Genomic DNA, 15,403 nt, shown 5'->3' on the forward strand with positions numbered 1-15,403 from the left:
TCTTCAAATCACCTTCAGTCAGGTTCTTGCCTCCTCACGCCACACACACTGATCTCTATCAAGGTCATGAGGTCACCATCACACTTTTCCTTCCAGTGACCACGTCTTCATCTGCCCTGACCTCCTCTCATTTCTGAGACTGTGATAAAACACCCTTTCCATTAAAGGGTGAAAAGGGCAATTAAAAGGAGGAAGGGGTTATTTGGCTTTCGGTTCTAGGTTACAGTCCATCACTAGGGGCCAGTCAAGGCAAGAACTTTAGGTAGCTACTGGCATCAAATCCACAAGGAAGAACACAGAGCAGGAATGCTTGCTGGCTGACTGGCTGACTGGCTGACTGTCTTAGCTCTCAATGTTTCCTCTTTCTTTCTTTTCTTCTTTCTTTCCTTCTTTCTTTCTTTTCTTTTTTCTTTCTTCCTTTCTTTCCTTTTTCATTTCACTGTGTTGCCCAGCTGGCCTGAAACTTGCTATGTAGTCCAGGCTGGCCTCAAACTCAACAGAGGGTCCCCTGCCCCTGCCTCCTGAGTTCTAGGAGTACAGAAATCTCTCCACTCTTGTATGGCTCAGGACCTCCTGCTCAAGGAATGGTGCCACTGACACTAGATTAGATTGGGTCCAATTAACTGAATCGACTCCCACAGACACACCCACAGCCCGATCCAAGGCCCATAGTCCTTCGCTGACACTCCCATACAGCCCAGAAGACACTCCCCAGAGACCAAATTGATGGGGCTGCCCAATTGCTAAACTGATCAATCCCTTTTCTTTAGTAGGTATCCAACTGGCCTTCCACTCCATTCCATGCAAACTAGCTTCCTTGATGTTCTGAAATTTGGCCTGGGCGATCCTGCTGCGAGGCTTTAAAAGTCTCTCCTTTTGGCCTAGAATGTTCTTCTTTCATTAACCTCCATGGATTGTCCCTAGCCTGCTTCAGACCTCTACTAGAAAATGATGTTTTCACTGAGGGCCTCCTCAACCACCTTAGAAAATGTGAAACGTCCTCATACAGCTGCACCCTGCTCTCCCAAGGTCTCCACCACGCCCTTCAATTTCTCTCTAGCACTTGGCACTTTTAATAATTAATGGATAATGTGAGTGTGGGAACTTTCACATTTTGATGACTGTTGTATTCCCAGTGTCCATAACAATGTGTGGGACCAGCCAGGTGACTGATCAGGTCTTGCCACAAAGCCTCGTACCGGAGTTCACTCCTGGAATGAACACAGTGGAAGGAGAGCACCTACTCCCCACACAGTCCCCTGACCACCACGCCCAAGCCATCCCATGTGTGTGTCCTGCCATGCCTCCCTCCATGCACAAATGAATAAATGTGTGGCAAGCACCAAGAACTCGGTTCACATGAGTGGAATGAATTGTTTTATTGGTTGTCAGCACATCAAGGTTTATGAAGAATCATAACATGTTCTACCTTTCCAATAAATTCCAACTGAGTGAGAAACATACAGATAGACCTTTGGTTTGGTCAGTGAAGGTGTTTTAAGGCAGGCAAGATGTTAGTCTCTCCATTTTTAAACACCTTATCTGACCTCTCCAACTAAAATTAGAAGCCCCAAAGTTAGCAACTGCTTTCTCTCTCTCTCTCTCTCTTAATAAACTTTCCCTAAACCAAGAACAAAAAGAATGAGCAGAAAAATGTTATTATCTTGCCCAATCACAGGCTCTGGCCTGTTAGTTAAACAATTAATTTTAATTGTTTAAACTTACTTAACCAATTAACTTTAAATGGGCAAGCAAAGTTTGCACAACAAAAGCTGGTGTACATGGGAATTTGCGTATCTTGGGGCAACCACATCTTGGGGTACAGAATTTAGCATTTGAATACCTAAGAGCACTAGGCCCATGGGCAAGATGTTATTCTCTCCATTTTTAAACAGCATATCTGACTTCTCCAACTAAATTAGATGCCCCAAAGTTAACAACTGCTTTGTCTTCTCTTAATAAATGTTCACTAAACTGAGAACAAATAGAATAAGCAGCAAAAACTTATTTAGAACACAGCTCAGGGATGGCCGTACATCAAAATGAGGAGGAAACTTGAGCCTTGGAAGGTGCCACAAGTATAAAGCTCCAGTTGCTTCTGGGGCTTTCCCTTTCCAGAGAAGGGTTAATGAAACAGAGAAGACTCAAAAAGGAAAGAGCAACAGATGTGCTGGCTTACCCATGTGACCTTGAAAGAACACCAAACAAACCAGGTGAAGTGTGATGCTTCTGATTTGATGACCTCATCCTATTGAACAAACTATTTTCGTCCACCCAACATACTTTCTAGAGAAAATTTTAATGCTTGGGAAAATTACCAAAACATTGCAGGCCCTCAGCCCAGTAGCTTGAATGTATTTCTGTGAAAAGCTGCTGCTCCGTTTATTACCAAAGCTTTGCGGGAGGCTTGACTCTGAAGAATCTGGCTTCTCTCCTCAGGATATGTGTCTTCGGGAAGGTGTTTCTACACACATCCCACAGGCCAGCAACCCCTCTACTTTCCTCCTGAGGGAAGGGCCAGGAATAATCACAGCTGCCAGCAGCAGATTTCATGACAGTCACCTCTGAGGTAAGGCTGCAAACAAAGACTTAACATTGCGGTGTTGGGTGAGTTTGTGGTGACAATGCCCATGCCCACAGAGGCCAATCTTTAAAAAAAGAGAAGAAGAAGAAGTTGCTCACTTTGAAATAGAAATTCCACTAGGCATGGAGGAGACAGCCTGGTCTACAGAGTTCTAGGACAGTCAGAGCTATATGGGGAAACCTTTCTTGAAACCAAAAAGGGGGGAAAAAAAGACATTCCCATCACCCACTAACTGTTAAAGGGACAAGGGCTACGGTTGAAATGAAGAAGCCTGTTGACAGTCTAACATATCGATGGGAGCCTCATTCAAATTACGCAAGTTAATTTGTACATAAACCCCTCTTCAGGGGCACACACACAGAAAGTCAGCTAAACCAAGTCAAAGGTTCTGCCTATAGTTTCTAGTGCCCCCTGCTGGTTACAGAATAGAATGCATACTGGCCAAATTTGAGCTCTGGGTCTTCAGAGAGGAAGTGATTTCACTGGGGAATGTGTTCCTGTAAATTTACATATTTTAGCATTTGTACATATGTATTTACACACATCCCTGCGTCCCCACAGGGAAAGGCACAATCTACAAAGTGGCAAATAGTGAGCCTGATATTTACATAATGAAATCAAGAAACTTTGATTTAAGAGGTTTAAACACAGAATCTCAGGCATCTTGGGTTAGCACAACGGTTTCCTTTTACTCCCCAGCCTAAGCATTAACAGTGCAGCTTCTACCCCCACCCCCACCAAACTGAACTCCAGTGAATTTGGCTGCTCGGTACAGGATGCTAAGCTTTGGCCATGAAGCTACCTCTCTCCTAAACACATAATAGCAAACTAGTTAAATCACTCTGTTTTTCCCCTTATGGAAAATTCAGTCTACCAATGAAAGCAAAACTAGGAAGGCTCTCGCTAGCAAGACAATTAACTCTGTGATTCCGTTGGCTATCAGCTTGCTATGGAGACTTTCTTACCAGCCACTACACTAACTGTCCTCAACGTACGAGTAATGTCTCACACATTTTACCTGTTTACATTACTTCTGAATTCATAGACAACACTGTAAGGGTAGGATTTTGGTTTAGAAGCTATTTATTTTAAATTAACAATACAAAAGAGGAGGGTTCTTTGCACTAAAGTTCCCCTCCCAAGACTAAGCCAGGGGAATTTGAAACAAAGTCTCTGTAGAGAACCTGACAGGAAGCCTTCAGCCAGAATCCAGAGTCCCTGGCCACATGTCCCCTCCGTCACTTTCCCAAGTAACAGTATTTCTTTTTCTAGCTCTGTGAGGAAGCTAAAGAAAGCCTGTTGGGGAAAGAACTGGAGAACGGCCACATTCACCAGCAACAGCTCACAAGGGGCAGAGGTCTACTTACCCACTGTCCAATTGCAGCCCCTCATCCTGAGGGACACATGGAGTCTTGAGCCCCAGCTGCCTACCCCACATTGCCCCAGTAGGTCCTGGCATTTTCCTGCCACACAGGTAACAATCATCTTGCAGTGAGTCTCATAACTCGGTCCCATAGATGGCTTTGTGACGTAAATATTCTTCTAGACACTGAAGAACATTGTCATCCACCTTTGGATCAAACTTGTTGGCCAAGAGGTGATGGTTCTGAAGTATCCAGTGCAGGTCCCCTGACCCGTAAACACAGATAGCCCGCTGGTGGATTCCTGAGCAAGACGTATAAGGCGCCCCATTCTCAATGTCTCCCTCATGGTCCTGCCACTTGGTTAGTCTTGCAATGGATCTCATGTCTGATAGGTCAAATTTGGGGTGCAAGGGATCTGATCCAGGCATCCATGAGGCACGCTGGAGGGTGGCCCAAAGGTGCTCATCAGGACTGTAAGTGTCTTTTACCCATTCGATCAGTTGCCGGGCTTTTGAGTTACTTAATACATGTTCAATGAAGTCTCGAGAAGCCACCATGTAGGCATTGCCAGTGAACATGGTTATGTTGTTAGGGGGCGGGGTCTTCTCCTTGCTGGTTCTGTATAGTGTGTCGGCCACCTCATAGTGGTATTTCCAACGGAACGTTTTATGTGGAGGTGGTACCTCTGACTCCATGCTGTTCTGCCCATTCAGTAGCTTGAGGGCCTTGACCATCTCGGCATTGGTTTTGATGGGGAAGTCTGTCCCACAGGTGTTCAGGAGGTACTCCCACGGCACGGGGCTCTGGAGCAAGTCTTCCATGCAGTTCAGATCAGCCTGCACTCTGGACCAGGAGGCATAGACCACTGACACCAGCTTATTAGCTATGAAGACATTGGGGAAGCATGACACAATGGCCCTGACTGCCTGCTGAAAAGTTTCTGAAGACTTCTGGTCCACATGGACACAGTATATGTTCTGAGGGGTGTACACAGCTCGCAGCAGCCTTTCAAAGTTCTCAATCTTCTCATGAATCACCATGGAGTACGCAATGGGGAAGTTGGCCTCTTCTTTGCTCAGTGGGACCTGTATAAACTTCCTCTGGGTCTTGAAGTGCTCACAGTCTGCCGTCATGCTAAGGTAGTCGGCCTCTGTGAAGGACTGCCGCTTCCTCTTAAGTTCCAGGTTATTCAGCAGAGCCTGGGTCACCGCTTTCTGTTCCCCTCGGATGACCCCTGAACAGTTGATGGAACTCTTTGCTGGCAGCTCCAGGGTCTTGTACAGGAGGTCCCTGCAGTACTGGCTTTGAAATTCCTTTGAGTCCAGATCCATGACATCGAAATCACACTTCAATCTGAGGGACAGTTTCAGGGCAATGATAGCCAGCAGCATGTAGCAGCCCAGGGTCCACCCATGATAGTGCCAACAGAACCTCCTCCATGAAACCATCTTCACAGGTGGGAACCATCAAGCCTCGCCCAGCAGAGGAGTGGGTGGGCTCTCTAAACAGAACAAAGAGTCTCTGGTTATAAACCAACTAAACATAGTCCCAGGAATGTCAAAGTTCAACTCCAAACTTCTGACGGCAAAAGAGATCTCTTCTCCTGAGAAATAGCTTGGTGAAAACCAGGCAAGGAGCCCATCCACCAGGCTTACCGGGGGAGACTTAAAATTGCCCTACAAAGCAGGCAGCCCAGACTGCCACGGGGACCAGTTCCACCTTTATCTCTGGACAGAGGGAAGCATGGGGCTGGGCTCTCCGCGTTAAAGGTGCATTAGCTGGTGGAAGTACCCACCCTCATCCCCTCCCCAGCCCTTGCTGCCCTAGAATGAACTGTTATCCAGGTCTGGAAACAAACGACCTAAAATCGACTCTGCCATCAGTTCCAGACTCAAGCCCCTTTAAGAGGAAGCAACATTTCTTGCTTCCGTTTGTAAATCTCTACCTTAAGATTCTTCACATCCCATATCATTCAAAACTCAGATCCTGTCTCTGGCTAACCTTTCATTTTAAAATATCCTTAAAGAAACACTAAATAGCTGGACATGGTAGCTCACACCTCCTAGCACTCAGGAGGCAGAGGCAGGCAGACTTCTGAGTTTGAAGCCAACCTATCTTCATAGTGAGTTTCAGGCTAGCCTGGGCTAGATAGAGAGACCCTTGAGTTTCAGGCTAGCCTGGGCTACATAGAGAGACCTTGTCTCAAACCTATCTTCATAGTGAGTTTCAGGCTAGCCTGGGCTACATAGAGAGACCCTGTCTCAAACCTATCTTCATAGTGAGTTTCAGGCTAGCCTGGGCTACATAGAGAGACCCTGTCTCAAACCTATCTTCATAGTGAGTTTCAGGCTAGCCTGGGCTACATAGAGAGACCCTGTCTCAAAGAAACCAGAAATTAAAAATGATGATGATGATGATGATGATGATGATGATGATAGAAAATAAAATATAAAGCAATTCGGTATTGTCTGAAAATTAACAGCAGTCAAATGCTATCTCTAATTCAAACTCTATCTCTACACAGAGGGGAGCCTGGTTGTACACACAGGTTATTTATTAGCCTGTGGACTAGGGTCATTTCTGTACACCGTAAAACTCACAACCGACTAGTCATCACTAGGCTCTTTTTATGACAGATAAACAGAAGCTGAGCTCTACTCAAATATCACTCATGTTAGAAGACTGGAGACTTCTCTCCGTTCTGCCTTCCCGAGTCTTTATGTCTATGAGGGAGCCTGGTGCTTATTCCACAAACCTACTTTTTAAATACAACGCAAGGTCTGAATACCACCAAAGAAACCAGACTTAGAGGGGAAGACAATCCACCACCACCACCACCACCACCACCACCACCACCACCACCACCACCCTCCTAAAAAATAAATTAAAAGTATAACACACCTTCAGCAGGTTCTTTTCCTCTGATCCATCTCTTTGGGAACATAAAATTATATCCTTTTCAGTAGTAACTCTTGGGAATAAGATTTAAGAAGGAAAATGAAGAAAGCTCTCACCTTTGATACCTTCTTGGCTGCTTAGGGGAGTTCTCTCCAACGTTGTGAGTCTGTGGAGTGAAGGTTAGTTTGGTTCTACGAGGTACAAATTAACACTTTGCCTTCTTACCTCCCAGACTCCAAGGAGCTCAACGCTCCTGTTAGACCTATGCAAAGGAGAGAGCAGCAGGTGGCTCTGTCACTCACCTTTTGACTTCCTGTTCTCAGAAAAGGGAGTGAACTAGGCAAACCATTCAGGACTGTGTTCTCAAGCACTAGTCATACTGGGAGGTGAAGGAGACGGGGCAGTGCTGGCCACCTCTGAGAAAGCAATAAAGCATTTCGATCAGAAGGGCCCAGTTTCTGCCTGTGCTCTCCTGCCCTGACACTATTCACTAGAAACTCAGTGTTCATGCAAGTCTTTTCCTCTCCCACCCAATACACAGCTATCATAGATGGACCTTGTCTCCTTTAGTTTGGGAGTAAAAATGTCACTCCTTGTACTCCTGGGACATCTCAAGAGGCAGAGATAGCATAAATACCATAGGATTTTTTTTTCTTATTTCTCTCTCTCCTTCTCCATCTCCCCCACTACACACACACACACACACACACACACACACACACACACACACACACTCCCTTGTTTTCAAGTAATATGACCCTACACATGTAAGACCTGAAACGCCACTAGAAGACTTAGATCTAGTAAACACCCTGTACAAAGGAGGAAGATACAAAATCAACAACTCACTGTAAAAAAAAAAAAAAGTCAGGAAGCCAGTACCAATCATAACAGCCTCAAAACCGAACAAATCCAACAAGGACTAAAGCTTAGTTAACCAAAGACATTAACAATCCGGAGGATGAAAAGAAAGAGTTGGCCGGGCATGGTGGTGATGGAGCCGTTAATCTCATCACTCAAGGGGCAGAGGCTGGTGGATTTCTATGAGTTCAAGGCCAGCCTGGTCTACAGAGTGAGTTCCAGGTACCCAAGGCTACGTAGTGAGTCCTTGCATCAAAAAGACAAATGAAAAGAAAGTATTAGGCGCTAAATGTATGCTAGGTTTCCAGCACCAATGTATGTACAGTAAAGAAACTGCTGATGTGACAGCTCCATGGTATGGGTGAGGGAAAGGTTTTTTGAGACAGAGAGGAAGAGGGGGAGGAGGAGGGAGAGAAGGGGAGAGAGAAAGAGAGAGGGGGGAAGAATGGACATGACCCTGAGAGAGAAAATATCCAGATACATCTGGAAGAGTTCTAAGAAGAAACTAACAAGTTGGACCTGGCCAGGGCTGGACAAGGGTGACGGGAGGGGCAGAGGGAAAAGCTTTGTCCCTTATAAAGAGGATGGAAGCCTGGGGAAGTGACAAGAGCTAGTCTGAAATGTCTAACAATTAGGGACTGAGGAACCCTGGAGGCCAGCATAGACATTGGTATGCAGCCACAGATAAATGTCAATGGCGTCATATGCCCCTTCTGCCAGAGGCAAGGAAAATGGCTCCTTTTGGCAGATTGGAACTTGCTTCTTAAGCCCCTGAGGAATGCTGGCTTTTATCTAGAAATTTTCCTGTAGTCCAGCTTGAGCTCATTTCTAGACATATGGACAGCCTGACGTATAAGCACACACTGTCTGGGACCAAACATTAAAGAAAGACACTTGAAGATACAAAGGCTTCACATGTTTGGCAGAATATTGAGAAAACTTCCATTTAGAAAAGTGACTTACAAATTCTTTGTAATCTTCATCTAAATCTGAATGGAATTCTAAAGAGAAATGTGGAGGAGGGACCTCTAAAATTTATGTGGAAACACAAACGGCCAAAAGAATCCCAAAGTGAGGAATAAAACCGCAGGCACTAGAAATAGCAGAATACCTGACTTCAAAGTATACTGCAGAGACATTGTCATGAAAACAGCGTGCTCCTAGTGTGAAACAGACAGCAGTACAAGGGAAAGAAGATTTACAATAAGTCTACACTAAGCTCCGTGTGAAAGGCAGGTCTTTAATTACAGAACATGGGAAGCAGAGGCAGGTGGGCCAGCTCGCTCTACAAAGCAAGTTTCAGTACAACCAGGACTACATAGAGAGACCCTGCCTCAAAACAAAATGAACCAAAACAAAACAGAAATCTACAAGGAAACTGTCATCGGATTCTTGATATAGAATGGCCAAAAGTCTGCATTAAAGAAAGACAGCCTCATTCACGAGCGGTGCTGGGAAAAATGGGAAGCTGAAACTAGATCATTATCTCCCATCTCCCAGAACAGAAGCCAACTTAAAACAGGTAAGAAGCCTTCATGGAAGATCTGAAACTTTGAACCGTCTAGAGGAAGGGCAAGATTTTAGAAATAAGATCAAAAAATTGACTGACAGGTTTAAAAACTTCTGCATAGGGGCTGGAACGGTAGCTCAGTGACTAAGAGCATTTGCTACTCCTTGAAGAGGACCAGAGTTTTGTTTGGTTCCCAGTGCCCACAGCTGCCTGTAACACCCTCTCCCGAGAATCCAGCGCCCTCTTCTGGCCTCCATGGTAACCTGCACTCACATGGCTTATACTCATACAGACACATAACAAAAAACAAATCTTTAAAAAGAAATTCAACAGTAAATAATTTAATCAACAAGTGGGCAAAGAACTTAACAATTTTCCAATTAAGGAATACAAATAGCCAATAAACACACGAGAAAATGTACCCATTCGTTAACCATCCATGAAATGCAAATCACCGAGATTCAATCTTACTCCAGTTGGCATAACCAGAATAAGAAAACCCAGAATATGTTGGCAGGGTTGGTGAACCCTTGTACATTGATATCGAGAATGTAAATTAGTCCAGCCACGATGGAAATCACTATGCAGATTCCTCAAAAGAAAAAAATAAAAGTGGAACTATATGACCCAGCTATACCATTTCTTAGTATATACCTGGAGGTACCAAAGTCAGCTTACCATGGAGACACTTGCAGACTCATGTTTATTGTATCACAACTTACAACAGCCAAGTTAAGGAATCCACCTAGATGCCCATCAATAGATGAACAGAAAAGGCGGGCTCATAAAGGCAGGTACAGCCTGTAAACTCTGTCATGGGGAGGGCACCCGGAATGGGGGTTTATGGAAGTAACAAGGGGCTATTAAGGATATGGAAGGACAAAGCAAATACGGGGGGAAACACAAGGTAATATAATCAAATGAGTATAATCAAAGCACTTTACGTACATGAAATGACATAATGAGACTCTTTACTTTGCACAGTGTACACTAATTTGAAAACTTATTTGCCCAAAATCAAGAGTCCCTTATGTCTGCTTATGGTGGCTATAGAAACCGGCGGGTCACAGAAATACCCACAGCTATCCAGGGGGTAAGTCTCATTTGAAGCTGCGTGTGGCTTATAGTCTAAAGAATAAATTGCGCTAGGGGATATTGGTCTTCACTGAAAACCTCTGATGTGGCTTTTACAATGAAGTGTGGGCAATGTCTTCAAAGCTGCTGGCATTTCCTCAACCCCATATGTCTCTAACAAAGGGCAGTTTCCCCTGACAAATGTCTGAATAAAAACAATTGAATATGTGGGACTTATCTAGGAGGTTGGGCACACAGATCTGTGGCAAACGTGAAGTTCTGGGTCTAATCACCAGCACCCCAAACCCAAAGGAACTAGGTAATAACTGTTATGGGGATGACATTCAGGCAGGAGCCATTGGAAGTAGCTATTACTCTACCACTCCTTGGCTGGAGAAATCAAGAAATGGAGAATAGCGAAAATTGAAGTTTGCGTAGAGAGCCCCTAGAGGCTTAAACTTGGAGCTCCGAGGAAGGGAGCACTGCTCAACTAGAGCTAAGGTCTCTAAGCTCGGCTGCCCGAGGCTGAGATCCAGACCTCTTAGAGGTGGCAGGGGTCATTCCTGTAAACTGGTCCTAGTTCAGGTACAAAAATAAAATGAACGTCTTTCGAGAGGTCAGCAGGCGTTGACAAGGTGATGCTCAAGCCGGAAGTAGAAAAAGAACCGGAAGTCTCGCCTTCAGCCTAGCTATCTCATACTAGCGTCCTCTACTGGTAGAGCTTAGCAAGGATACGTCTGGCAAGCCAGACTGGTTTTCAGTCCTGTTGCCAGTGTCACAGACTGGGGAGGCCGTCTGGTCTGGAGACTGTAAATGTATCATTTCTGCTATGCTCAGTGCAGGAACTGATTTTTTTCTTGTCTTCCCAGCACTTTCTGATCAGAGATGGAAACCCACCCAAAGCAATTGGAGATGTGTAGATTTCTCAGCACCCATTCTGTCATTGGCCCAGCTTCATGGGTTTTGTCTTCTGCTAGCTTCCGGGGTTTATCCTCGTGACTTTTCATTGTTGGCTTATAAAGATGTCTGGGGCAAAAATATTAAAACATAAACACCTGGCTCCAAAAACCCAAGCCTATAAAATCCCTCCAGTATCTCTTTAGATGGCTTTTCTCGGCTAGTCAGTCTCTTCTAGTTGCTTTTCTCCCAAAAAAACAAAAAACAAAACAAAACAAAAAAACAAAACAAAAAAAACTGCACCGTGCAGTCAATAAAGAGAATATATTTTGAATATTTTATTCTGAATATAACCCAAGTAGCCACTCTTACTTGTGAAGTATATGTGAAAATCATGTTAGCCAGTTATGGAAATATTTTGTGGAGATAGTCTGCGTGTTAGTGATACCACATGCACAGTAGTGAAAAGTAAACCTAGGGCTTGGCTGAACAAGCTGGGTCTGGAACCTGGTTCTGACGGTTTTTGCCTGGAGCAAATGCTTCTATCAGTCTGGGACCTGGTGACATCTGCACCACGGGTACCAGCATTAACACCTGTCTTACAGGCTTTTTGTAATAACTATTTTTTTTTTAAGATTTTTTTCTTGGACTGGAGAGATGGCTCAGCGGTTAAGAGCACTGACTGCTCTTCCATAGGTCCTGAGTTCAATTCCCAGCAACCACATGGTGGCTCACAATCAGGTCTGGTGCCCTCTTCTGGCCTGCAGGCACATACACGCAGGCAGAAAGCTGTATGATGTATATATACATAATAAATAAATAAATGTTTAAAAAAAGATTTTTTTCTTAAAAGTATGCACACGGTTAAATTTATATATATATTTGGGATGTGTACTTGAGTGTAAGTGCCCAAGGAATCCAAAAGAGAGTATCAGAGTCACCCCTGGACCTGGAGTTTTAGGTACTTGTAAGCTTCACGGTGAGAGTGCTGGAGGTGGAACTCAGGGCCTCTGCCAGAGCAGGGTTTGCCTTTAACTGCTGAGCCACCTCTTCAGCACGTAGAGATTTTTTTTTCTTTAAGTATTCAGGTGTATGTCTGTGTGTGGGTATGTGCATGTGAGAGCAAATGCCTTTAGCAGCCTTTAGAGGGCGTGAGATCACCTGGACCTAGAACTACGGGTTGTTCTAAGATGCCTGATGTGGGTGCTGGGAACTGAACTTGGTTGCTCTGTGGAAGAAGCACGTGCTCTTAACCACGGAGCTCTCTCCCCAGCCCCCGCATGTGCTCTTAACCATGGAGCTCTCTCTCCAGCCCCCGTTGTAACAACAACTCTTGAAGAGCTTGGCCCATGTGACCTCACCCTGGCCATCCCTCAGTAAGGATTATCACTAAATTGGCTCCAGGGTCAGCACGCAAAGACCAAATTTACTCGCGGAATAACTCGAAAGGTGTGAATAGCATCTGTGAGTCTAGACCAGTGGATCTCAACCTGGGGAGTTGAAACCCTTTTGGAGTTGAAAGGCCCTTTCACAAGGTCTATATCAGATATCCTGAATATCGGATATTTACATTAGAGTTCATAAAATAGCAATGTTATGGTTATGAGGTAGCAATGAAGGTAGTTTTGTGGCTGGAGGTCACCACAGCATGAGGAATTGTATTAAAGGGTCACCGCGTTAGGAGGTTGAGAACCGCTGTCTAGAACACAGTACTGATAGCTGTGATACAGTGAGGGACGAGACCCAGATTTCACCTACCCTCCTGGACAGAGAGCCAGGCATAAGCTGTCGCTGTCACACCTCCGGAGAGAATGAGATCAGGGATGAGCTGCAACTGGCTGTAGCAGGGATAGGAGAGGGGACAGAAAGCGTGCAAAGGGACACAGGAAGACAGGGACCAGGACACCTGCAAGGGATTTGGAAGACATGTGGAGAGATGGTCGGTGAATCCCACATTAATTTCACGTTGGCTCTGAAAGGAAGACATAACGCTGGCAAGAAAGAAAAGGGCCAGCTCCTAGCTGGACTCCCAGACACATCTCAAAGGCAATAGCCATACCTTAAGGATGAGGTCCGTCACTGGGGTCCTTCGCCCCTCTGAGGACCGAAGATGGAACTGAATGAGCCTGAAGGTGGTCTTCCAAGGTCTGGGAAGACAGGAAGATACTTAGAAACGTCTTTTTAAAACATGACTGCATTCACCAACCAGGAGTATCCTAAATGAAAGCTACACATGCTGAGTACAGAGTGGGCTTAGTATCCCCACCATGATGATCATCTTGCTGCTGCTTCTGAAACTCTTCCTAGCCAGACTTCCAAATTCTTACCTCCCCACCCTAAGTTTACCCTAAGTCTGTATATCAGGGAAACAAAAATCAGTGTGTTTCTGTGGAAGTCTAGTTGTAAGGAACGGAAATAATGTGCCAGGCTCATCATGGGGGATCCAGGAAGACAGCGAGGTTTAGTATTAACCTCCATGGAGGTTCAGGGGATACTACAGACCCAACAGAACAGCAGCCAAAAAGGGCCCCGGCCTCAGGACTCTACCCAGCTGGCACTGAATTTGTATCAGCAATCACACTTACCATTTAATTTGCTGCGGCAGGATTTGCTTGGGCCAGATGTGAGCTTCAGGGTCATAATTTTTGCTTCTGCTTCCTCTCAGAGCTTAGTCATAGGCAGTAGAATTCAGAGGCTTTCCAAAACAAAGGGGTTGTTTGCAGAGTGGGTCATGGGTGTCAAGAGTTGTGGGTAGCAAGGGCAGTCCCAGTTTTCTTTACAGAGGAGGCTGTGACTCAAAGAGGCAGTATCTCAAGCTAGATACGCAGGAAAACCAAGTCTGTGTGTTTCTAGTTACACTGGGGCTGGAGTTTTAAGCAGGATGAAGACAGAGGGGAGTAGGATGATGAAGCTGGAGGAAGGGCGTTTTGAACTCTAATCTCAGAGACTCAGGATAGAGTCCCTGGCCAGGGAAGTAGTTAACAGACCCAGTGACATCTACTTTGTAAGATATAACAGTGCAAGCTTGAGGCTGGACTGATGGCTCCGTGGTTGAAAGCACTGGCTGATTTTCCAGGGGACTCAGGTTCAAGTCCCAGAACCCACAAGACAACTCCCAAACTGACTGCAGAACTCCAGTTCCAGGGGGGATCCAACACCCTCATCTGGCCTCTGTGGACACTGCATACAAACAGTGCACAGATATATATTCAGGCAAAATATCCATACACATAAAATAGAAAATATGGAAAGAAAGAAAAGAAGGAAGGAAGGAAGGAAGGAAGGAAGGAAGGAAGGAGGGAGGGAAGGAAGGAAGGAAGGAAGGGAGGGAGGGAGGAAGGAAGGATGGAAGGAAGGAGGGAAGGAAGGAAGGAGGGAAGGATGGAAGGAAGGAAGGAAGGAAGGAAGGAAGGAAGGAAGGAAGGAAATTAAAAGAGCATGTTCTATTGTCCTTTAATGAGTATCAAGGGCACCTGGTAGCTCTTTCTCCCCCTCCCCCCTCTACCTTCCACTCCTGGACACACCCCACATGGCCAAGGGTGAAACAGAAAAAACTTCCAGGAAGTAAAGCACAAAAATCCACACATCTCAGAGCATCTGTTCCCTGCACACGGAGGAGTCAAGAAGTAAGAGGGATGCTCAACCCAACCAGCAACGTCTTCCTGTGCACTTGGCCAGAGTCACTCATTCACCAGGTCATAAAGGGGCCTTGGTTCTTCTCTCTCTATCCTCCTGGACTGTACAGTTCCCAGTTGCCCCTGTTGCTTCTGTGTACCACACCCAATGGTGGCCACACCCATGCTGTTTTCAGGCGGTCTCACGCCAGCTCATTTCCCTCCCTATACTGTCGAGAACTTTCCAAGGACAATGACCGTGTGGCCCCTATTTTACCTTCCCAACAAGAGACAAAGAACTCACTTTGCTTTTGCTGGCTGTCTTGAGCAGTCATCTCAGCATCCTAGGAGAATGAGCAACCTCTCAAATCCTAGAACTGTGGCTTATTGATAAATCTATGAATTCATAGACAATGGCTCCCTGAAAAGCCACACACACACACACACACACACACACACACACACACACACACACACACACACACACACAGAGAGAGAGAGAGAGAGAGAGAGAGAGAGAGAGAGAAGCCAAAATATTGTAACTAACACAACATTAAATGGATTGACTTTTTACTTAACAGACCATTCTTAAAGACATGGT

At 45.3% G+C, this 15,403-nt stretch overlaps 1 protein-coding gene across 2 annotated transcripts; it reads right to left on the minus strand.

Annotated features, from left to right (window-relative positions):
* Positions 1–1,360: 1,360 nt before the first annotated feature.
* Positions 1,361–10,958, minus strand: Gcnt3 (glucosaminyl (N-acetyl) transferase 3, mucin type). Of its 2 annotated transcripts, NM_001433050.1 has the most exon segments (3): positions 1,361–5,449; positions 6,963–7,012; positions 10,830–10,958. In NM_001433050.1, a coding segment is annotated over 1 exon segment (1,314 nt). In that variant the 5' UTR covers positions 5,397–5,449; positions 6,963–7,012; positions 10,830–10,958; the 3' UTR covers positions 1,361–4,082.
* Positions 10,959–15,403: the final 4,445 nt, after the last annotated feature.

The sequence above is a fragment of the Rattus norvegicus genome, chromosome 8, assembly GCF_021556685.1.
Source record: "Rattus norvegicus strain SHRSP/BbbUtx chromosome 8, alternate assembly SHRSP_T2T, whole genome shotgun sequence".
Taxonomy (NCBI): Eukaryota; Metazoa; Chordata; class Mammalia; order Rodentia; family Muridae; genus Rattus; species Rattus norvegicus.